We start from the raw sequence: 17132 nt of genomic DNA, 5'->3' as shown, positions 1-17132 counted from the left end.
TAGCTTCCATGGAAAAGAGAGTATTTTGGATATACGAAGCCATCTCATCTAAATTCACTTCACTTCTTGCTCTTTACACTTTTTCCTATGTGACTAGTAGAAAATATAAAATGATGCTTGTGGACTGTCTTATTTCCACTGGACAGCACTGCCTTACAGGACTGCCACACATTTAATAGCAGCAACAAAAACCCTCTAATTATTTTCCAAGCACATTCTCCTGTGCCAAGCACTAGGTCTAGGCATTTCAGGGACATCTTTTCATTTAAGCCCTACGGTGCCTCAGCCGTGACCATTTTACAGATGGGAAGACGGAGGCACTAAGTAGCAGAGTAGTTTAGCTTTTGGCCAATGTACGGAGCCAAGAATGGAACCTGGGCAGTTTGCCTCCTAAGCACATGAGCTTAATGCCAAAGGTGCTCTAGTCTTTATGCAAAGAGGTAACTTTAGCTCGAAAAGCGTTGTGCAGATACCTTTTCTATCCATTTCAGTTTACTGTTAGCCACCTGCCTGCCCCCAAAAAAAAAAAAATTTCAACATCCAGAGGCAAACAAATTAGACACTTATTTTTATTTTGAGACAAGGTCTCACTATGTTGTGAAGCTGCCCAAGCTGGGCTTGAACTTGTGATGTTCCTGCCTCAGCCTCCCAGAGTGCTGGGATTAAAGACATGTACCACCATGCCTGGCTTATTCACTGCCTTTTTAATAGCACCCTCAAGAAGCACTTAAATAAAATTCATGCTTGAGAAAATGACAGGCATCATATTTTAACCTATAGGAGGCAGCAGTGCTGACAAAGGGGCACTGGGATAGATGCCCATGGGCAGAAAACATCGTTTGAGAAACCTGCTCTCGAACAGAACAGACCCCAGTACACCGGACTTCAGGATCACCCTGCTCGGAGGGCTGTGAACACGCTCAAGACAGCATCTCCTTCACTGGTTCTGCACCTCTCACTGCCCACACCAAGACCGCGTGCTGCCCATGAGCGGGTGCCCAGGCCATGGCCTGACTGCTGCCAGCACGCAGGGGAGATGGTTAGCGGAGCCGTGGACCACAGCATCTTCTGTGACGAGTCCACTGGCAGCACCATACTTCATCTAGATCATCACACGGGCCACAGGCACATCCAGCACCACCAGGGCCGCTCTGCCTAGACACCTAGCTGGACAGGTGGACTAATAAGCGGATAGAAGAGGGAAAATAGTGGTTGCTCCAGAAATCTGCATCCCAAGCCCCAACAGCTTGTGCCGACTGCTGTGACTCACGGTCTGTGCTGCGTCCAGGCACCCACACCAGGTTAGGGAGAGGCGAGCAGATGGGGGCTTTGGAAAAGTAGAAGAGGGAAAGACTTGGAATATCTTCTTTCTGATGGAAGCAGATATGGAATTCCTAACTACTTGGCTTTTCCAAACTGGCTGTTGGACTTTTGGAAATGAACATTCTGTGCTAACTTTCAAAAAGAATGCTGGCAGGGTGCGTGCGGCTGGGAGGTCTGCGATGATGACCCTTGGATGGCTTTCTCTTCTAAGGGCTGACACAGCTGTGACCTCCACAGAGCTCGGAGGCAGGGATCCCTCCAGCCACATGAATGGGAGCTATCTTCCTCCCCTGGAAGAGGGACAGGGAAGTACAGAGAGATATCCGATAAAAGCAAAGATTATCCAAAGACAGCTCGTTGTAAAGAAACTGGAAGGCAAATAGGATGAATTTATTTCTTCTGTTTCCCTGAAATATAATTCAGAGAGGTCAAGTATTGGAAGGCAAAGCAAATGCGTCCTTTATTTCTTTCCCTTAGTGTCCCAGAAGTAGAGAGAATGGGGAAACAGGGACCAAGCACTCCCTGAGGCTCTGGTTACCAAATGCCAAATGCTTCTGAGTGACAAACACTTGAGCAGACATCCAAGCCCCAAACTGTGTCTTCCATTCAGGCGCTGATTTTCTGGGGCTGCAGGAACACTCAGCTGTGTTACTGATCCTCAACTGTCCCTAGCAAACTGACTGCCACCCTCTGCCTCTTCCTGTACCTGGAATCCTACAAAAAAGAGTGGACAAACCTGTATTTAATTTCATTATCTCAAATCTTTAAATCTTTGAAGACAAAAAGCATTTATTTAAGTGACAAAATGGGTCCCTTAAAAAAATTCTTCCCTCAGCCTTGCAGAAATAAGTACTTCGACTGTAATTTTGTCTTTTATAAAACAATGTTGGCTTCAACATTAGAAAGAAAATTTGTTTATTTCATTATCTGCTTATGGCTGGCAGATCCTGTTCAGAAACCAAATTGCCAGTCCTTCCCTTTTGTTCGGTCAGAGTGAAATTAAAAGGAAAAGCAGTATCTCAGAGTGTCTGCCAACAGCACTGAGGCCACATAAATCAGTTTGACCTGGGCCACACTGACCACTGCCCCTCCCCTGCAGCCTGAGAAAGAACCTGCTGCTCTGCTCACCCCAGAAAGCCAACCCTGGGTGTCGTGGACACTATCAGGAACCTTGGACGACTTATTCAAGGACAGACCATGACGCACGGCCAGCTGAGAAGGTAGGTGGCCAATGTCTACTCAGAACTATATTCTTACAAACCCAACCTTAGGCTGGGGATTTAGCTCAGTGGTTCTGCTGCCAGCCTCAAAAGTACAAGGTCCCAAGTTTGATCCCCGGTACCCAAAAAACCCCCCAACTTTAGACCCAGACTGTGTCGGGTGGTAAGCAGCCCTTTGCTTTAAAGATCAACAGGTGCCAGAGCAACCATATCGGGTCAGGAACCAACAGAAAGCAAGCCAAGAGGAACCAGGGACCAGAATTTTGCAGAAGCACAGAACTGATCCTGAAGCTACATCAGAAAGACCAAGCATTATGGGCCCTGCAAGACAGAGAGAAAAACATGTGCTTCACTTTCTAGTTCCAGTCCTGCTTGGGACAAGACGCAGCTGGCTTCACCTCAGAAACCCCTTACTGTTGCTCCTTTACAATACTCCCTTCTATGTGAGCTGCTGTAAGTCAGTTTCTTATATTCAGAAACGACCTGACCGGAACACCAGCCCTTCCCCACTCCCTATTCCATCCCCTCTGTTCCGGTTGGGAAAATCTTGGACTATTCCCCATGCCAGCCAGGCTCAAAAGCTTGTTGCCAGCACCTTAGTTACACTACTGGCACTATCACCTCATTCTACAATCTCCTCCCTCCCTCTAGAGCACTGCTACCCTTAGTTGTGAAGCTGGTGGGATGGGGGCGTGAGGGCACTGCCAAGAGGCCCAAGACAAGAACTTTCCTTTTTTTTTTTGGTACCGCTGGGGATCAAACTTGGGTCCTTGCGCTTGCGCAGCAGGCGGCGAAACCAATGAGCTAAATCCCCGGCTCTGAACGTCCCGTTTTTTGATAGTCCTGATGAGTAGCTCAAGTTCACTTTCTTACAGAGCCTACCATTGTTCCCAGCCCTATTTTTGAGAATTATGCAAAAGACATCTCATTCTTTGTCTAACTCAGTGCATGCTGAAGTTTTGACAATTAATATGTTCTTTCTAAGAATTTTCCCTTTCTATTTGTTGATCCTCCTGAGGTGATGTAAAGGCTCCTCGCTCCCTGGCAGTTCCCTTTCCTCTGACAATGCCCCATCAACTTCTACCCACAAGTAACTGCTCAGTCTGAATTCTGCCTTTCTAGATTTGTTCAGGGCACTCCCAGAGAAAGCAGAATAGTACAGCTGGTCGGGAACTCCTGGGTTTTACAATCAGATACAGCCAGACTTGGCTTCCGGCTTTCTCGCTCTTTAGCTGTGAATCCGGGGCATGCTACTCAACCTCTCTGGATGGCGTTGTTCTGTGTGGGCCACATCGTCATAACATCATCTCGCAACTGTTTTAGGTGGACATATGTGAAGTACTTAGAAAAGTGTCGTCATTCAGGAAGAGCTCAAAAAGCGGCATGTTTAATTTCATCTCCTTGTGTTTTCAAACCTCTCTTCTTTCTGAGCTATGACGGGTGGGCTCAGTGTTATGAGAATAATTCTTTTTTCAATCAGACACCATAGCTTGGTTACCCGCAGTGTGACCGTGGGAAAATTACTTTCCTTCCTCGACTCTTGGTGTTCTCCATGGAATGGGGTGCAGAGAGTACCTCCCTCATGAGTCTGCAGTCCGTGGGTGTAAACGGGCTGGCACATTCAAAGAGCTCAGAAGAGTCTCTGGTGTAAGATGTCATTATGGGTGGCACCTACCACCTCTTCAAAACAGTCTTTCGGCAATGCCTCATTTCATGCCTGAAATTCCCCTCTGCTAGTTAATTTTTAGCTTAGAATCCATATTTTATATTTTACTATTTTTGCATTCAAAAACATGCTTGTTGGAAAGAAGGAAGAAATCAATGAAGAGTGGAGAATTAAAAAACAAAGCAAAACCTTTCCTGCTGTGCTTCAGAGTTAAGTCAACACACAGCCAGGAGACAGGGAGCGGGCCGGGTGGCGGGGGCTGTACCTGGTGGTAAGAGATAGGCACGGGCTTCTGGAAGACGATCCACTCCACAATTTCACTGCACGGAGGGGTGGTCAAGGAGCCTGTGTAGCGATAATAGCTGCCCAGGGACGCAGGCAGGAGGTCCCGGAGGACGAAAGGGTCCAAGAAGGTCTCCTTCTCTGTTTGGGGAGAGTGGGATAAAAAGAGCACACTGTAAGTCACACTGCGCTGCAGACACATTGTCACCACACCGCCAGCCTTGTTTGTGCACGTACTGGCACGTAGTATGTGGTGGTGGTGGCAGAGGCTCGGAAAATCAGGTAGTACTTCTCAGGGTGTGCCCCGAGGACACCAGCACCACACTCCATCCTTTTAAAGACCAGGTTTCATGCTGAACAATAGTGAGCAATGTAACAATAGTGAGCAATGTGACAGTAGCTTCACACCCCAGAAAATTCAACAAAACAGTGTAGCATAGTATCATCTCTGCAGAAAAGACACAAGGAAGGCCTTGAGCAACCCAGCCTTCCCCATGTCTCAGCCCAGAACCCTCCTCCATCTAATAACTCTGGACTGATAACCAGCAGAACAAACTCTGGGTCACAATGAGGCAGTCACTATGAAAACAAAACCATAAGCCAACAAAGACATGCAATCCCAAAGCTGGCTATGCTTCGGTGTGACTGCACCTGAGGTTTCAAAGAACAAAGTAAGACCTAACCAGGGGACCACGCTGAACCTAAAAATGACCACCGGAGCCAAGTGTGGTGGCACCTGCCTGTAATCCCAACTGCGGGAGGCTGAGGTGGAAAGTTTGCAAGCTCATACTGGGCAACTTAGCAAGGCCTTGTCTCAAAATAAAATTCACAAAGGTCTGGAGAGGTAAGCTCAGCAGCAGAGCACTTGCCTAGCATGCATGAGGTCCTGGGCTCTGTCCTCAGGATCTTAATAAATTAATATAAAAATGCCCCAGAAACAGGCTTCTTTTAAACCAAAATGGAGATGTCTGTGCTTCAACAGAAGAAATGATATTTAAACTAAGACTCAACAATGGTAACGCTTAATAAGCAGAAGAGGAAAGAAAGACACAACGTGGGTTAGTGGCTGCCTGAGGTCACACAGCTCTTAAGAGATATGAAACCAGGTTTCTTGGTGCTAGGAATGGCAGAGTTCTGACTACAGAAGCTAAAGTTAATGGGACAAAAACTGAATGGTTAATACCAAGACAGCAAGGAAGATCATTTTAGGTAGTGGGAACAGCAAATGCAAAGATCTTGAGGCAGATGGCGACGGTGCAGTCGAAAAGATTAGTGTCCTGGCCCCAGGAGGTCCAGTAGATCACCCAGCTCCCTACACAAGCCAGAGAAGTGGCCCCCACTTTAGATCTGAGACTCTTTCCTCCCTGTTTAAGATGTACTAACACTATGCAAATGCAAGGACCCGAGTTCGATCCCCGGTACCAAAAAAAAAAAAGATGTACTAACACTGTAAGAGTCCAGCCCACGGTATTCGTGCTCTGGCTCCTGAATGGCTTTCACCATGGCCCTCAGGCTCTAAATCAATAGCACAGACAACCTGTGCCCAAGGAAATACTTTCCGGGCTTCTTATCACCTCCCTCTTTATCTTTCCGACAGATCAACAAGGCAAGCACTGGACAAATCTACTCCTCGACTGTGAAGATCTTAGTAACCAGAAGATAATGTAAGAGCCCAGTGGAAATCAACTACTAGAATGGATAAAATTATAATTTTCTTCTGGAAGAGCACAGTTGAGTAAGACTCATGCTTATTCGGGCTTCACTATATACCAGGCATTGTTCTAGTCAGACGCTATAAACATCTAAACAGCACTAACTACTGTGCCAGGTCAAACTGGACGAGCTTTAGAATGTCAACTTACTGGATCCTGACTCCACAAAGTGTGTGCTATTATGATCCCATGGACAGAGGTGGAATACAAAACCAGCCTTCCGCCTCACGTCACTGTGCCCTCCCACCTCCACTGGTCTACTTTGCATGGCCAGCTTTACAGATGTGGAAGCCAAGACACACCGAGGTTACCAAATGCAGCAAAGGTCAAGAGGCAGCAGGAGTAAGGGCAGTTATTCTAAGGCTCGAAAGCCAAAGTTGATTTTCTTTTTTCCAAAGGAGAAATTAGGTATTAATAAGTCCCAGTCTTCAAATCATGGGGTTGTGTAATCAGAACAGAGAGGCAGTTTCTGTTGGACAAGTAGGCCGGGAGCAGCAAAGCTTCCCCTCTGCCTGCTGGCAGCCTGGGCTTTCATTACCCGTGGTTATCAGCAGCCTGATGACTGGGGTAATCTTTGCAAGGGTGCCTGGCTGGGAATGGGCTGCCAGGAAAAGGAAACATTTTGGCCCTTGCTTGCTGCCTCTGGGCTTTCTGAGCTCTGTAAACAGCCAACACAAAGCCCAAATACCACAAACCGAACCATCAGAAAACCCTGCAGTTTCCCCTAGTGGCTCATCCGGAGTTAGGGTGCTGGAAGGCATCCCATGTGTGCCACCAGGAAGCCACCAGACAAGCCCTGCAAAGCCCTGTCTAAAGTACCAACTAGCCAGGCATGGTGGCACATGCCTGTGATCCCAGCACCCAGGAGGCTGAGGCAGGAAGACTGCCATGAGTTCAAGGCCAGCCTGGTCTACATAAGAGTTCAAGGTCAGCCTGCACTACGAAGGGAGACCCTATTTCAACAAACAAACAAACAAAGAAACAAAGAAACAAAGTACCAACTTCCCCAGCAGCAGCAGGACTTGGAAGTTCAGGATGGGCTCCTGGGCTTGGCAGGCTTCAATGGGAACTTTGAGGGCAGTCCAGAAAGGCTGCTCTGTCCTTGGCCACCGGGCTCCAGAGGCAGGCTCTGGCTTTCACCGTCAGGAGGTGAGACCTAGCTGGGGGTCATGGAGGGCCTGGCATCACTGTGGCTCCCCCTCCTCGATCCCGGCCGTGGGTCTCAGGACTCCTCCATCTGTAAGGGCCTTAGGCCACTACGGCTCAGCGGCTTTAGAAGAACCAGGACCCATTTCTTCAAACAGAGGCCCAACCAGGAGCCTAGCAACTCAGGCAGCTAGAAGCCCGGGCCACAGGGCTGAAGCTGAGACCCGGTCCTGAGGGTCTCTGAAAACCACCATTTGGTCCAGTTCCTGAACTTCAGGGCTGGGGAAATGGAAGAGTGGGGAAGGTTACAGAGCCGAAGCTGAAACTCCAGGAGAATACGGAAGCTTGAGTGGAATTCTCTGAGGCCCGGAAACAGTGCTCCTGGAAGGCAGGACACCCTCTCATTTAACAGCTGCCCTCACCAGCCCCTCGACTCCATTCCCATCAGGGCTCTGTAAGGAGAGCAGATGCTCAGCCTTTGAGGGTTCAAATCCCAGCCATGGCAGGTTCGCTGCTGTGAGCACCAGCAGAGCACGACGCCTTGCTGGGTGCGGTGAAGATGGAACGTGGGAACACCTCACAGGCGATCGGCACTATTCTTAATTTTATCACTACTGTTCCTCTGAGCCACCATGGTCCTACCACATACTTCCTCTAACGATCTGGACCTACATCTTTTCCTTTCTCCTGGACGAGCAGTGCTTAGGTTAGAGCCCAGCACGGCCTTTGGAACCAACTGCTGCTGCGCCGCTGTGTGACATCAGCCCGAGGCTTCCCATCTCTGAGCTATTTCCTTGATGAGGAGCTACAAGAGCATCAGGGCTGCTGTGATAAGAAGTTAACAGACATAAGCGCCCTAAGCCTTCACTGCCGCCTAGAGCTCCACTTTTGGAACATCCCCAACAGAGGAGCATAATAGAACTGTTTTCTTCAAATGCTTTTTCTTTGCATTTTCCTAGGTAATGTATATGATTTTCATGCAGAAATTTTAAAAATTGCAATCTGCAGCACACATAGGTTAACCCAGCTCCCGGGCCATTGTAAGCCCTGGTTTATGAGAGGAAGCACTTGGCTGAGAGAAAGCTCCAGAGAGTTCCAGGCCAGCTCATTCCATGTCTTAAACCAGAGCTTAGCGAACATTTTCGGCAAAGCACTGAAGAGTAAATATTTTAGGTTTTGTAGCCCAAGAGGCAAAATCAGAGATATTACATAAGTACCTATATAACAAACTCACTTTCACAACCTTATTAACCTGAAAACATTAATAAAAACTAAATACAATCTTCAAAAGGTAATTTATTTAAGGAGAAGAAAACAATTTTGGGGGGAATAGCATTTCCCTTAAGGACTGAATATAAAAATCATTCTTAGGTTAAGAGCCACACAAAAGTAGGCAGCATAGTGAAGTCAGCTCTCACCTGTATCTTTCCCACCTGTATCTTAATGTAAGTGTCGGGAAGGGTCCCAAGGATCAGAAAGTCAACTTAGAGTCACAGCCAGACTCTCAAGGGTCCAGGAAAGGGGAGCACGCCCCGGGTTCATTTGTTTTGCGAACACCACATCACAGAATTAACTCTCCACATTGTTCCTCCACTGAGTTTTCTAAGTTCAACGGAAACATCAGTGCACACCGATCTTTCTGGACATCCATCCTTCTTCCTGCTCCTTCTCCCAGGCAGCACACAGCTGACAAATGGGGTGCATACAGGGGACACCTCTGGGAATGTGCAGTGTCCCCAGTGCTGCCCACAAAACCTGCATACATCGAGCCAAGGGGTTCAGTGGGTTGGCCCAGGACTGGGGTCTCCTGACCACAGCCGCGGGGAAGAAGGAAGGACACACCACCCTGCTCTGCTGAAATCAGAAAGTCTTCGCGGATACCACTGGCATTGCAGATGCAGTGCAGGAGTTAGGAAACAGGTGGATGGGCAGAAGCAGTGTCCCCTGGCCTATAGCAAGTTATCTGTGTCTTTGCAACTGTTTTCTCATCTGGAAAATACCTGTAAGGAAATTCTGCATGTGAAATGAATTGTTCTTACTTAAGAGATCAGGGAATGCCCAGCAAAAGAGCAGAAATGCTTATTAAATAAAACTCGGGATAAGTGGGCAGTGTGACCCCACACCCACCCCAACAGAGCATTCTTTTCCCAACTTCTATCCTAATTAGTCATTTCAATTCAAAACATTCCTATCTGAGCCACTTAACAGTTGTGAAAAATATTTGAAACACTGTACTTATACCACCATTCATTCCATTATACCATAATAAGCAGGTACTGTGCATTACTAGATAAAAGAATTGAAAAAGAATGAATCTCATTCCACTTCCAAGGATCCTGGGTGCCGTATGCAGACAATATTATATTTTAATAATTAATTGTTCATCAAAGAAAAAGATGAGGAACAGGGATGCTAAATTCAAAGTTATTCAAATTGCAAAAATGAATAATGCATGGCTTTTATATTAAACACACACTGTATTAAGTAGCCTACATTGCACCCAACTCTGTCTTTCCTTTTTGAGCATTTTGAATGACAATACGAATAATCAGTTAGAGAAGGTTTGTTTAGAAAAAGGAATGCCTTATTTGAATGCAAACGGAGTCTATCTGAAGATGACTGACTTTTCCTACCTATTAGGGAATTTCGTGTGAGGGCTGTAATGCCATGGTCGACATTGAACCCAGCGAGGCCCGCTTACCCTTGCAGCTTCCTTCCAACACTAGATTATATCTGGCTGATTCTGTTCAATTTCTTATTTCTGACAGCAGTGCCAGGAGGCAATTTTTAATTACAGAAAATTTGAAAGATTCAAACATGCATAATTGGATTAAAAATGTGATCATTAAAACATTAGATGATAATCATCTGATTGACTGGATTTGGGGTGTGTTAAATAACTGAATATTTTCAATACTTTGGTTACATAAGAAAAAAGAAAGCTCCTTATAAAATACGAAGAGTCAACATACAGAAGAGACTTGTGTAGCAGTCAAGAACTGTGGATGAGTGCACACACACATGCATGCACACACAATAAACAAGGTATTGCGTTACTTGGAAGGGACTCGGACAGAACATGGTCACTTCGAAGAGAAAACAGGTGACGTCCCCGAAGAGTCTACCCAAGTCTAAAGAACTGTGTCACAGCCCACGTCTCTGTTTTAGCCCCTCTCACTTTTTTTAAGGAAAAGCAATGCACTTTCCCTTAATGCTTCCCATCACCAGGGCGGGACTGGTCTTCAGCTTGTGCAGGGAGTGGTGACAGTAGGAAGGAGCGGGCATGAGTCACCCTAAATGCAGCAAGATTTACCACCATGCTGCCCCCAAAAATGTGCGTGGAAATCACTGCGAAGCCCGAGCAAGTACAGCTTCTTATCTGGTGGTCTGTGGTTAAGAGCTGAAGCTCCTCAGTTTAACAATGTTGCTGCTGTTAGTCCTGGGACCACACTGGAGCCGCCAGTTTCTAGGAGGACTCTGCCTCCACAGGCTCATTCACTGCAGCTTTCCATCCTACATGCAGCTGCCCTGGCCTCTTTTCGTTCTGTGAGGGTCCTGCCCTGGGGCCCTTGAACAGGCTCTTCTGCTCTGCCTACAACACCTTCTTACGCTTCCATTCAAGGCTGGGTTCAGGCCCAATGGTCTTCAGCTTCGGACAACTTAGACACACTCAGATGATTCACTCCTCATGAGGTCCGTCCTGATCACTGTTCTGAAGACAGCAATTTGAAGGCAGCATCTTATCTGGAGTCTGAAGGCAGTGAGGAAGCCAGGGCCATGCAGACGCGGGGAGAAGAACAGTCCAGGCAGAGAAACATCAGTGCAAAGGAAGCTGCCCCTAGCGTTGTACAGCTGGAGCAAGGTGAGCAAGAGGAGTAGTACAGTGGAACTGCAAAAGCGCTGAATCCCACAGGTACAAGGGGGAAAATCGGTCACCCGCTGACTGTGGTAAAAATGCTGAGGAGGCAACACAGGGAAGTGAACACAAGGTGTGGAGCCTGCAGCTCAGGGATGAGTCTGGACCTGACGTACGTGGACTGCGTGCCCTGCGAGGAACCTGGTCTGATGACTGGCGACAGGGTTCTGCCAACACAGGGACAGACGATGGGAAATCGGGAGGAGACACAGCATGAGGGCAGCATCTGGGGTTTAGAGGTGTGGCCTCAGAGCCCTGCCAGGGAGCACACGGGAGTTCCTGTGAGGCCTGGATACAAGGACGCCTGCTCTCTCTGATGTGAGGAGGAGAAGAGGGGAAGCCAGGGCAGGGAAGCGGGGCTGTCCCACGTCCAAGGTGCAGCCGCCTCCCAGGCTCCAGGTGAGTGACCTCTCGGAACAAGCAGCAGACTGACCACTCAGGTGGTCTTGGGGAACTGCCCAGAACACAGGCGGGTTGATCTCAAATGATTCTCAAGGACACTGGTTCTCTTTCACTTTACAAATGAGGCAAAGAAGTTCAGAGAGGGAAAGAAACTGGACCAAGATCATCCAGTGGCATAGGGAGGGCATCTGGGGCTCCCAAAGTCTAGCGCTGGGCTCTTCCGACCTCGCTCTGGATCCCTGGGCTCTGCCCTTATAAGCTGTGGCCCATGAAAACCTGATCAGGTAAGGAAATGCCCCGAAGACATTGCTCAGCTTAAAATCTTTGCTGGTTCTCATTTCATGCAGAGTAAAATCCAAACTCCTTCCATTGGTCCTGAGGTGCTGCATGACCTGGCCTGTCTCTACCTTATGCCCCACCCACCTGCCCCTGCCTGGCTAAGCCCTCTCCCCACAGTGCTTTACCTCCCACCCCCTACCTGTGTGACTTCTTTTCATCATTCATTCGGTCTCTGCTCAACGCCACTGCCTGGGCACCTGCCTCGCCCCGGTCTGCTATTAACTATCTACGTCCACCTACTTCATTTACTCCCCCCCACAAGTGTCTACTTTTCTCTATCTTGCTGCACCAAGAGCCTGATTACGTATAAGGGCAAGACCTTGCCTGTATGTGTATCCAGCAGCTAAAATGCTCCCCAGAACAAAACAGGCACCTACCAGGCACAGAAAAAGACAAAGGAACAGATAAGCAAAGCAGCAGTTGGTGCATTTTAAATAACCAATAAACCCTAGCTATACTCTATTTCTTTATAAGTTACGTCACCATCAGTCACGGGATGACCATTCAGAGATCACCAATGAAGGCTCCGTGTTGCTGATTAAGACAAGGACTTGATACCAACTCTCAGGCAGCCTGAGTTGAGGTTTGCTAACACCGGGAGAAATGAGAGTCGCAGAACTGATGAGTGAGGATACATATGGATGTGACTCCATCCGCAAGGCTCCATTAGCTTGGAGGACCTAGGAGAAGCCGGGCCAGAGCTGTTCCGCCCAAAGTGAAGGGTGCTCACAGAGCCAGTCAGAACACTAACTCTCACCTGTGTATGTGGACTGAGTTCTCTAGCCTCAGTTTACCCGTCACGCCTGCACCTCTCGGTCCCACCCCCCCGTGGCAGGGCATGCTGCAGATCCACTCTTCCAGTTCACACAATGTGGCCTTTCTCTAAATGAGGCCTCACAACCCACGGTGCAGGAGTAGCACCCTATGGAGAGCTGAGAACGTCCTCAAGGTCACGGGTGGAACACCCCTGGCTCTCACAGTCTGCGTCACGGTCAGAATTGGTCTCTTTGCAGGCAAGGGGCTCTCTCTAGCAAGACTGTGTCCCATGGCTGTGTCTCCAGCTTCCAACACAGCACTTTATAAACCAGATCCTTTACGCATGGCTGGAAAAAGTGAAGTGGATGAAGGCATTAAGCAACTCTAAGTCAAAACTGGGCCAACTAAGGCACAGCAGCCAAATCTGGCCCTGGCCTGCTTCCGTAAGTTAGGTTTCACTGGCACACAGCCAGGCCCATTTGTTTGCGTATTGTCTGTGGCTGCTTTGGGACTACAAATGCAAAAGAAAATCTATGCCTGGCAAAGACTAAAATGTTTGCTATCCTTCCCCTTGCAGAGAAAATCTGCCCATCTCTGCTCCTAAATGAAACCGTGGTACTCAGAAAAGGACAGCAAGAAGCAGTATCATTTGAGCCTCAACAGGGCAAAAGCCATGGGGAGGGAGAGCGTGGAGATTATTTCTGCTTCTGAAACGCTCTCCCCAAGGGGTCAGAGTTCAATCTACCCCTCCCACCTCTCCCACAGACACAGTCCAGGGAAAATCCCAACGGTCCATGCCGTGAAGTAAATAACTACTGTTACTGTGGGGTTTGGGCAGGCGTGGCCAGGGGGTGAAAGAGCACACCAGAAGAAATCAGATTCCCAAGTTCAAACCCCCAGGAAGGTGTGGGCCAGGGTCATGACACCCTACCGATTTCACAGACTTCTAGCCTCCTTGACTTTATTATGTTTTCATTTGGCCAAGAATGGCAGTTTGATTTAAGGCTTGATGTTTGAATACAACGTGTATTGACATTAACGCCTCCAAAGACATAAAGACCGCAGTCTTGTCAACAATTAAGGAAACACAGATGACATTTAAATTATATGGAGTCATACAGCGACAAAGCCCTAGGATTATCGCTGAGCAGCTCCTTGCTCTCCTCTCTACCCTACAAAGTTCTGGTGACCACAGCAGATATGATATGCACATTCTTTCAGCTTCCTTTTGACACTAGTCAATGAGCTAATTCTCAAAAGAGAGACCAGATACATAAAAATTAAGTGCTTTTGACAATAATCAGGCAGTTGGTTGATGCTGGACATCAGAAGCTGGCCCTGCAGGGTGGAAAGAAATGCATCTCAGAGTCTGTCACCACTTGGCTCAAGTCCTGCTCCACTGCAGGAGCTGGAGCAAATCAGCTAATCTCCCTGAAGCCTCAGTTTACCCATCTGTAAAATGGGATTAGGGAATCTTTGCTCACTGTGTTGCTGCTGAGATAAAATAAGAGTATAGAGAATCTGGACAGGGTCAGGTACATGGTCAGAGTCAACAGATGAGAGATGAATGCTTCTTCCTTTTAGCCACTTTCTGGTTCTTTGGCCATAACTCTTTCCCTTGACTGCAAAAGGACAGGCTACCTCAAATCCACTTTATCACCATCACTTTCATCATTTAATTTTTTTATTTGTATAAGTAAGGTTTACAATATACAATAATTACATTCCTTCTGAGTTGGTACATGTACATAACACATCTTAATTATTTTTACATCCCCTTTCCCCTTCCTCCCTCTCCCTCCACTTCTTAGTCCTCTTCCCATTTATCTCCCTGTTTCTTATTATACTATCTTTTTATCTTGCTCTTTGCTTATATTTTGGGTTTCTCTTTTAAGAGAAATTATGCAATATTTAAGCTGTGTCTTACTTCACTTAATGTATGGCTTGACAGAGTCAAGTTACATACATTCTATTTCAATGGCCAGACAGTGATGAAAGCAGAGCTTCAGGTTGCATGGTCCGGTCTCTCCCTGTCGGCAGCCCCATACTCCAGATGAGGCAGAGCACCCAGATGCTGGCAGGATGGGGTAGAAGCAGGAACAGCTACCACCTGGTGCTCACCACACACAGCAGCTGCATTACATACACCAGTTACCGAGTTCTTGGGACACACCTGGAAGGCTGCCCTACTGCAGCCTCAACACCCTAGAGAAACCTGAGCCACCAGAAGGCTGCGTGATTTGTCCAGGTTGCACTAGTCACAGCACAACTGTGCTCAAAGCCAGTCCTGTGCTCCTGCCCCCTGTGGGACAGCCTGCCCTACACGAGGTGACACGGGTACCACACGGAAGCAGGACAGGAGAAACACCCAGCAAAGCCCCAGGACTACAATGAGCACATTCCCAGGAGACTCTTGAGGGGCATTTTAAACCCACCCTTTGCTTTCTACTGAAACAACCAGGAAAAAGCCATTTCTCTGGAGTCCCAAAATCCTGCTCAAACGACAAGGAAGCCTAGCCAAATGAGAACCAGCCTCAAATTCAAATCTAATCTAAAAGGAATCACTTTTGAAGTCTTTTATATCTTAAAACTACTGTTAACAATGCTATTGGTGATAAAACAGTTGCACAGCATCCTATTTCCTGGCTTTTGCTAAGAAAAGAAACAAAGAGATTATATCTATGGTGATGTTTTTGATACACCAAAGTCCAGGAAACTGTGGAAATGGCTTAAGTATGCCTGTTTCTAGAAGATTTCGAGATCAAAAGTTGTCAGATAAACACTGGTCCTTCCTGAATCCAAACAGCCATGAGCCAATTAGTCCAGACCAGGGTGCTGCATATTTATAGCACATTTCAGAAAAGTTCCATATAATTAAGTGATAGAAACATAAACTTCAAAGGGGAAATTTTGCCACATGTTACAATGTTTGAAATTATCAGGGAGCTGTAGATAACTTAGCACTGGGTTTCCCATTCAAAAGGGAGAAAATAATTTGAATTTCTTTCTTTAAGGTAAACACTGAAACAGAACCCTCATTAATTCAGTAAGAACACATTTGGTTTACATGATCATTTTGGATAGATTAAAACTGCAGCCCATCTCTGAAGTCTGAGTAATGATCCGAGAGGGTATTTGCATTATCCCAACAGAAACTCCTGGGTAAAGGCAACAGTATGAGAAGAGCAGCTACAGTGACTATCACTTAGATGAGCCATGGAGGCAGACTTTCCCTGAATTGGGCAGGGAGTAAAAGTTTAAGGCTCTGCAGGCCATTCTCGGTCACAACTACTCGACTCTGCTGTCCTACTGCAAAGGCAGCTAGATGTGGCTCAGAGTAGTTTGCTTACCCCTGATTTAGAGGGCCATGGACATATGGCAGGCACTGTCACCACTCCTGCAGGGTGTTTTAGCAAGAGTACTCACAAGGTAGACGCTGTCATTACTCTTATTTCACAAATGGAAATTCAGACAGAGCAGACTCAGCCATCTGTAGAGGATCACACAGCTCTGAGCTTCCAAGGTAGACATAGACCCAGGGAAGTCTGTCCTACTGTGTTCTAAGGCGTCAAAGTAACAAAACTCCTGCTTGTTTGTGTCAACACATGAAATTACTTTGCAAGTACGTAATATTAGTCTTTGCAGCACCAAGAATGGCAAGGATAGACAAAAAGAGAATATTTTCCAGGAGACTAAAATCTCCCCAAGGGTAAGGAAAACCTCACCCTTCAGTGCACTAACCAGGCATTCACTCGGTGGGAGCTCCCGAGTTAAGGGAGCTTAAAGTTCACATGCACAAAGCAGACAAGAACCCACAAACCTCAGTCCATCTCCCCATGTTTTCTGCCTGGTGAACAATCGACACAGATGACCATTTCTGCCTACTGGATCAATCTCTTCCCAAGGTCCCTTGTCCTAGAATTTGTCCTCTTTCAAAGTCCATGCAAGGTATTTTCAAAAGCACTACCTATGTAGCCTCAGAGGGACAGTTTATTTTGGGATTTTAAACACCAGCGACAGTCACTGTGGTCCCAGAGCAACAATGACAGACTATGGTCCTGGTGAATGTTTCTTTACTTGATCCTTCAAAAGAGCCCATCTGATGAGGCTCAGTCAGGAGTGCCTGGCAGAGAAAGAGGGAGGTGGATGGACTGGGAGTAACACCAGCCATGGTCATGAAGGCCTCAGCTTACGGCCGGGGTGGGCCGCTTCTCAAGGTGTGATGGGGCCACTTCATCAGCCACTGCCTGCTCTACGGGGTAGTTCGTGTCACCAGCAGCAAGGCAGTTGAATCCCAGGGGTCTCCAGAGGGTTGGGCAATGCCTTTGGGCATTTCACCCTGACTTGGCGCAGAGTAAGCAGGAAGGAGG

At 47.3% G+C, this 17132-nt stretch overlaps 1 protein-coding gene across 9 annotated transcripts in view; it reads right to left on the bottom strand.

Annotated features, from left to right (window-relative positions):
* Ptprg (protein tyrosine phosphatase receptor type G) overlaps positions 1–17132 on the bottom strand; it is a 674743-nt gene that overhangs the window by 134005 nt on the left and 523606 nt on the right. For all 9 annotated transcript variants that reach the window (XM_087181616.1, XM_087181619.1, XM_087181612.1 and 6 more), the window contains one exon: positions 4475–4632. In XM_087181616.1, the coding sequence (XP_087037742.1) occupies positions 4475–4632 (158 nt within the window). The remainder of the gene's footprint in view (positions 1–4474; positions 4633–17132) is intronic.

This window comes from Heterocephalus glaber, unplaced genomic scaffold, assembly GCF_053883595.1.
Source record: "Heterocephalus glaber isolate CG9 unplaced genomic scaffold, H.glaber_assembly_v1.0 deba00001472, whole genome shotgun sequence".
Lineage (NCBI taxonomy): Eukaryota > Metazoa > Chordata > Mammalia > Rodentia > Bathyergidae > Heterocephalus > Heterocephalus glaber.
This window is presented reverse-complemented; position numbering and strand designations above follow the sequence as displayed.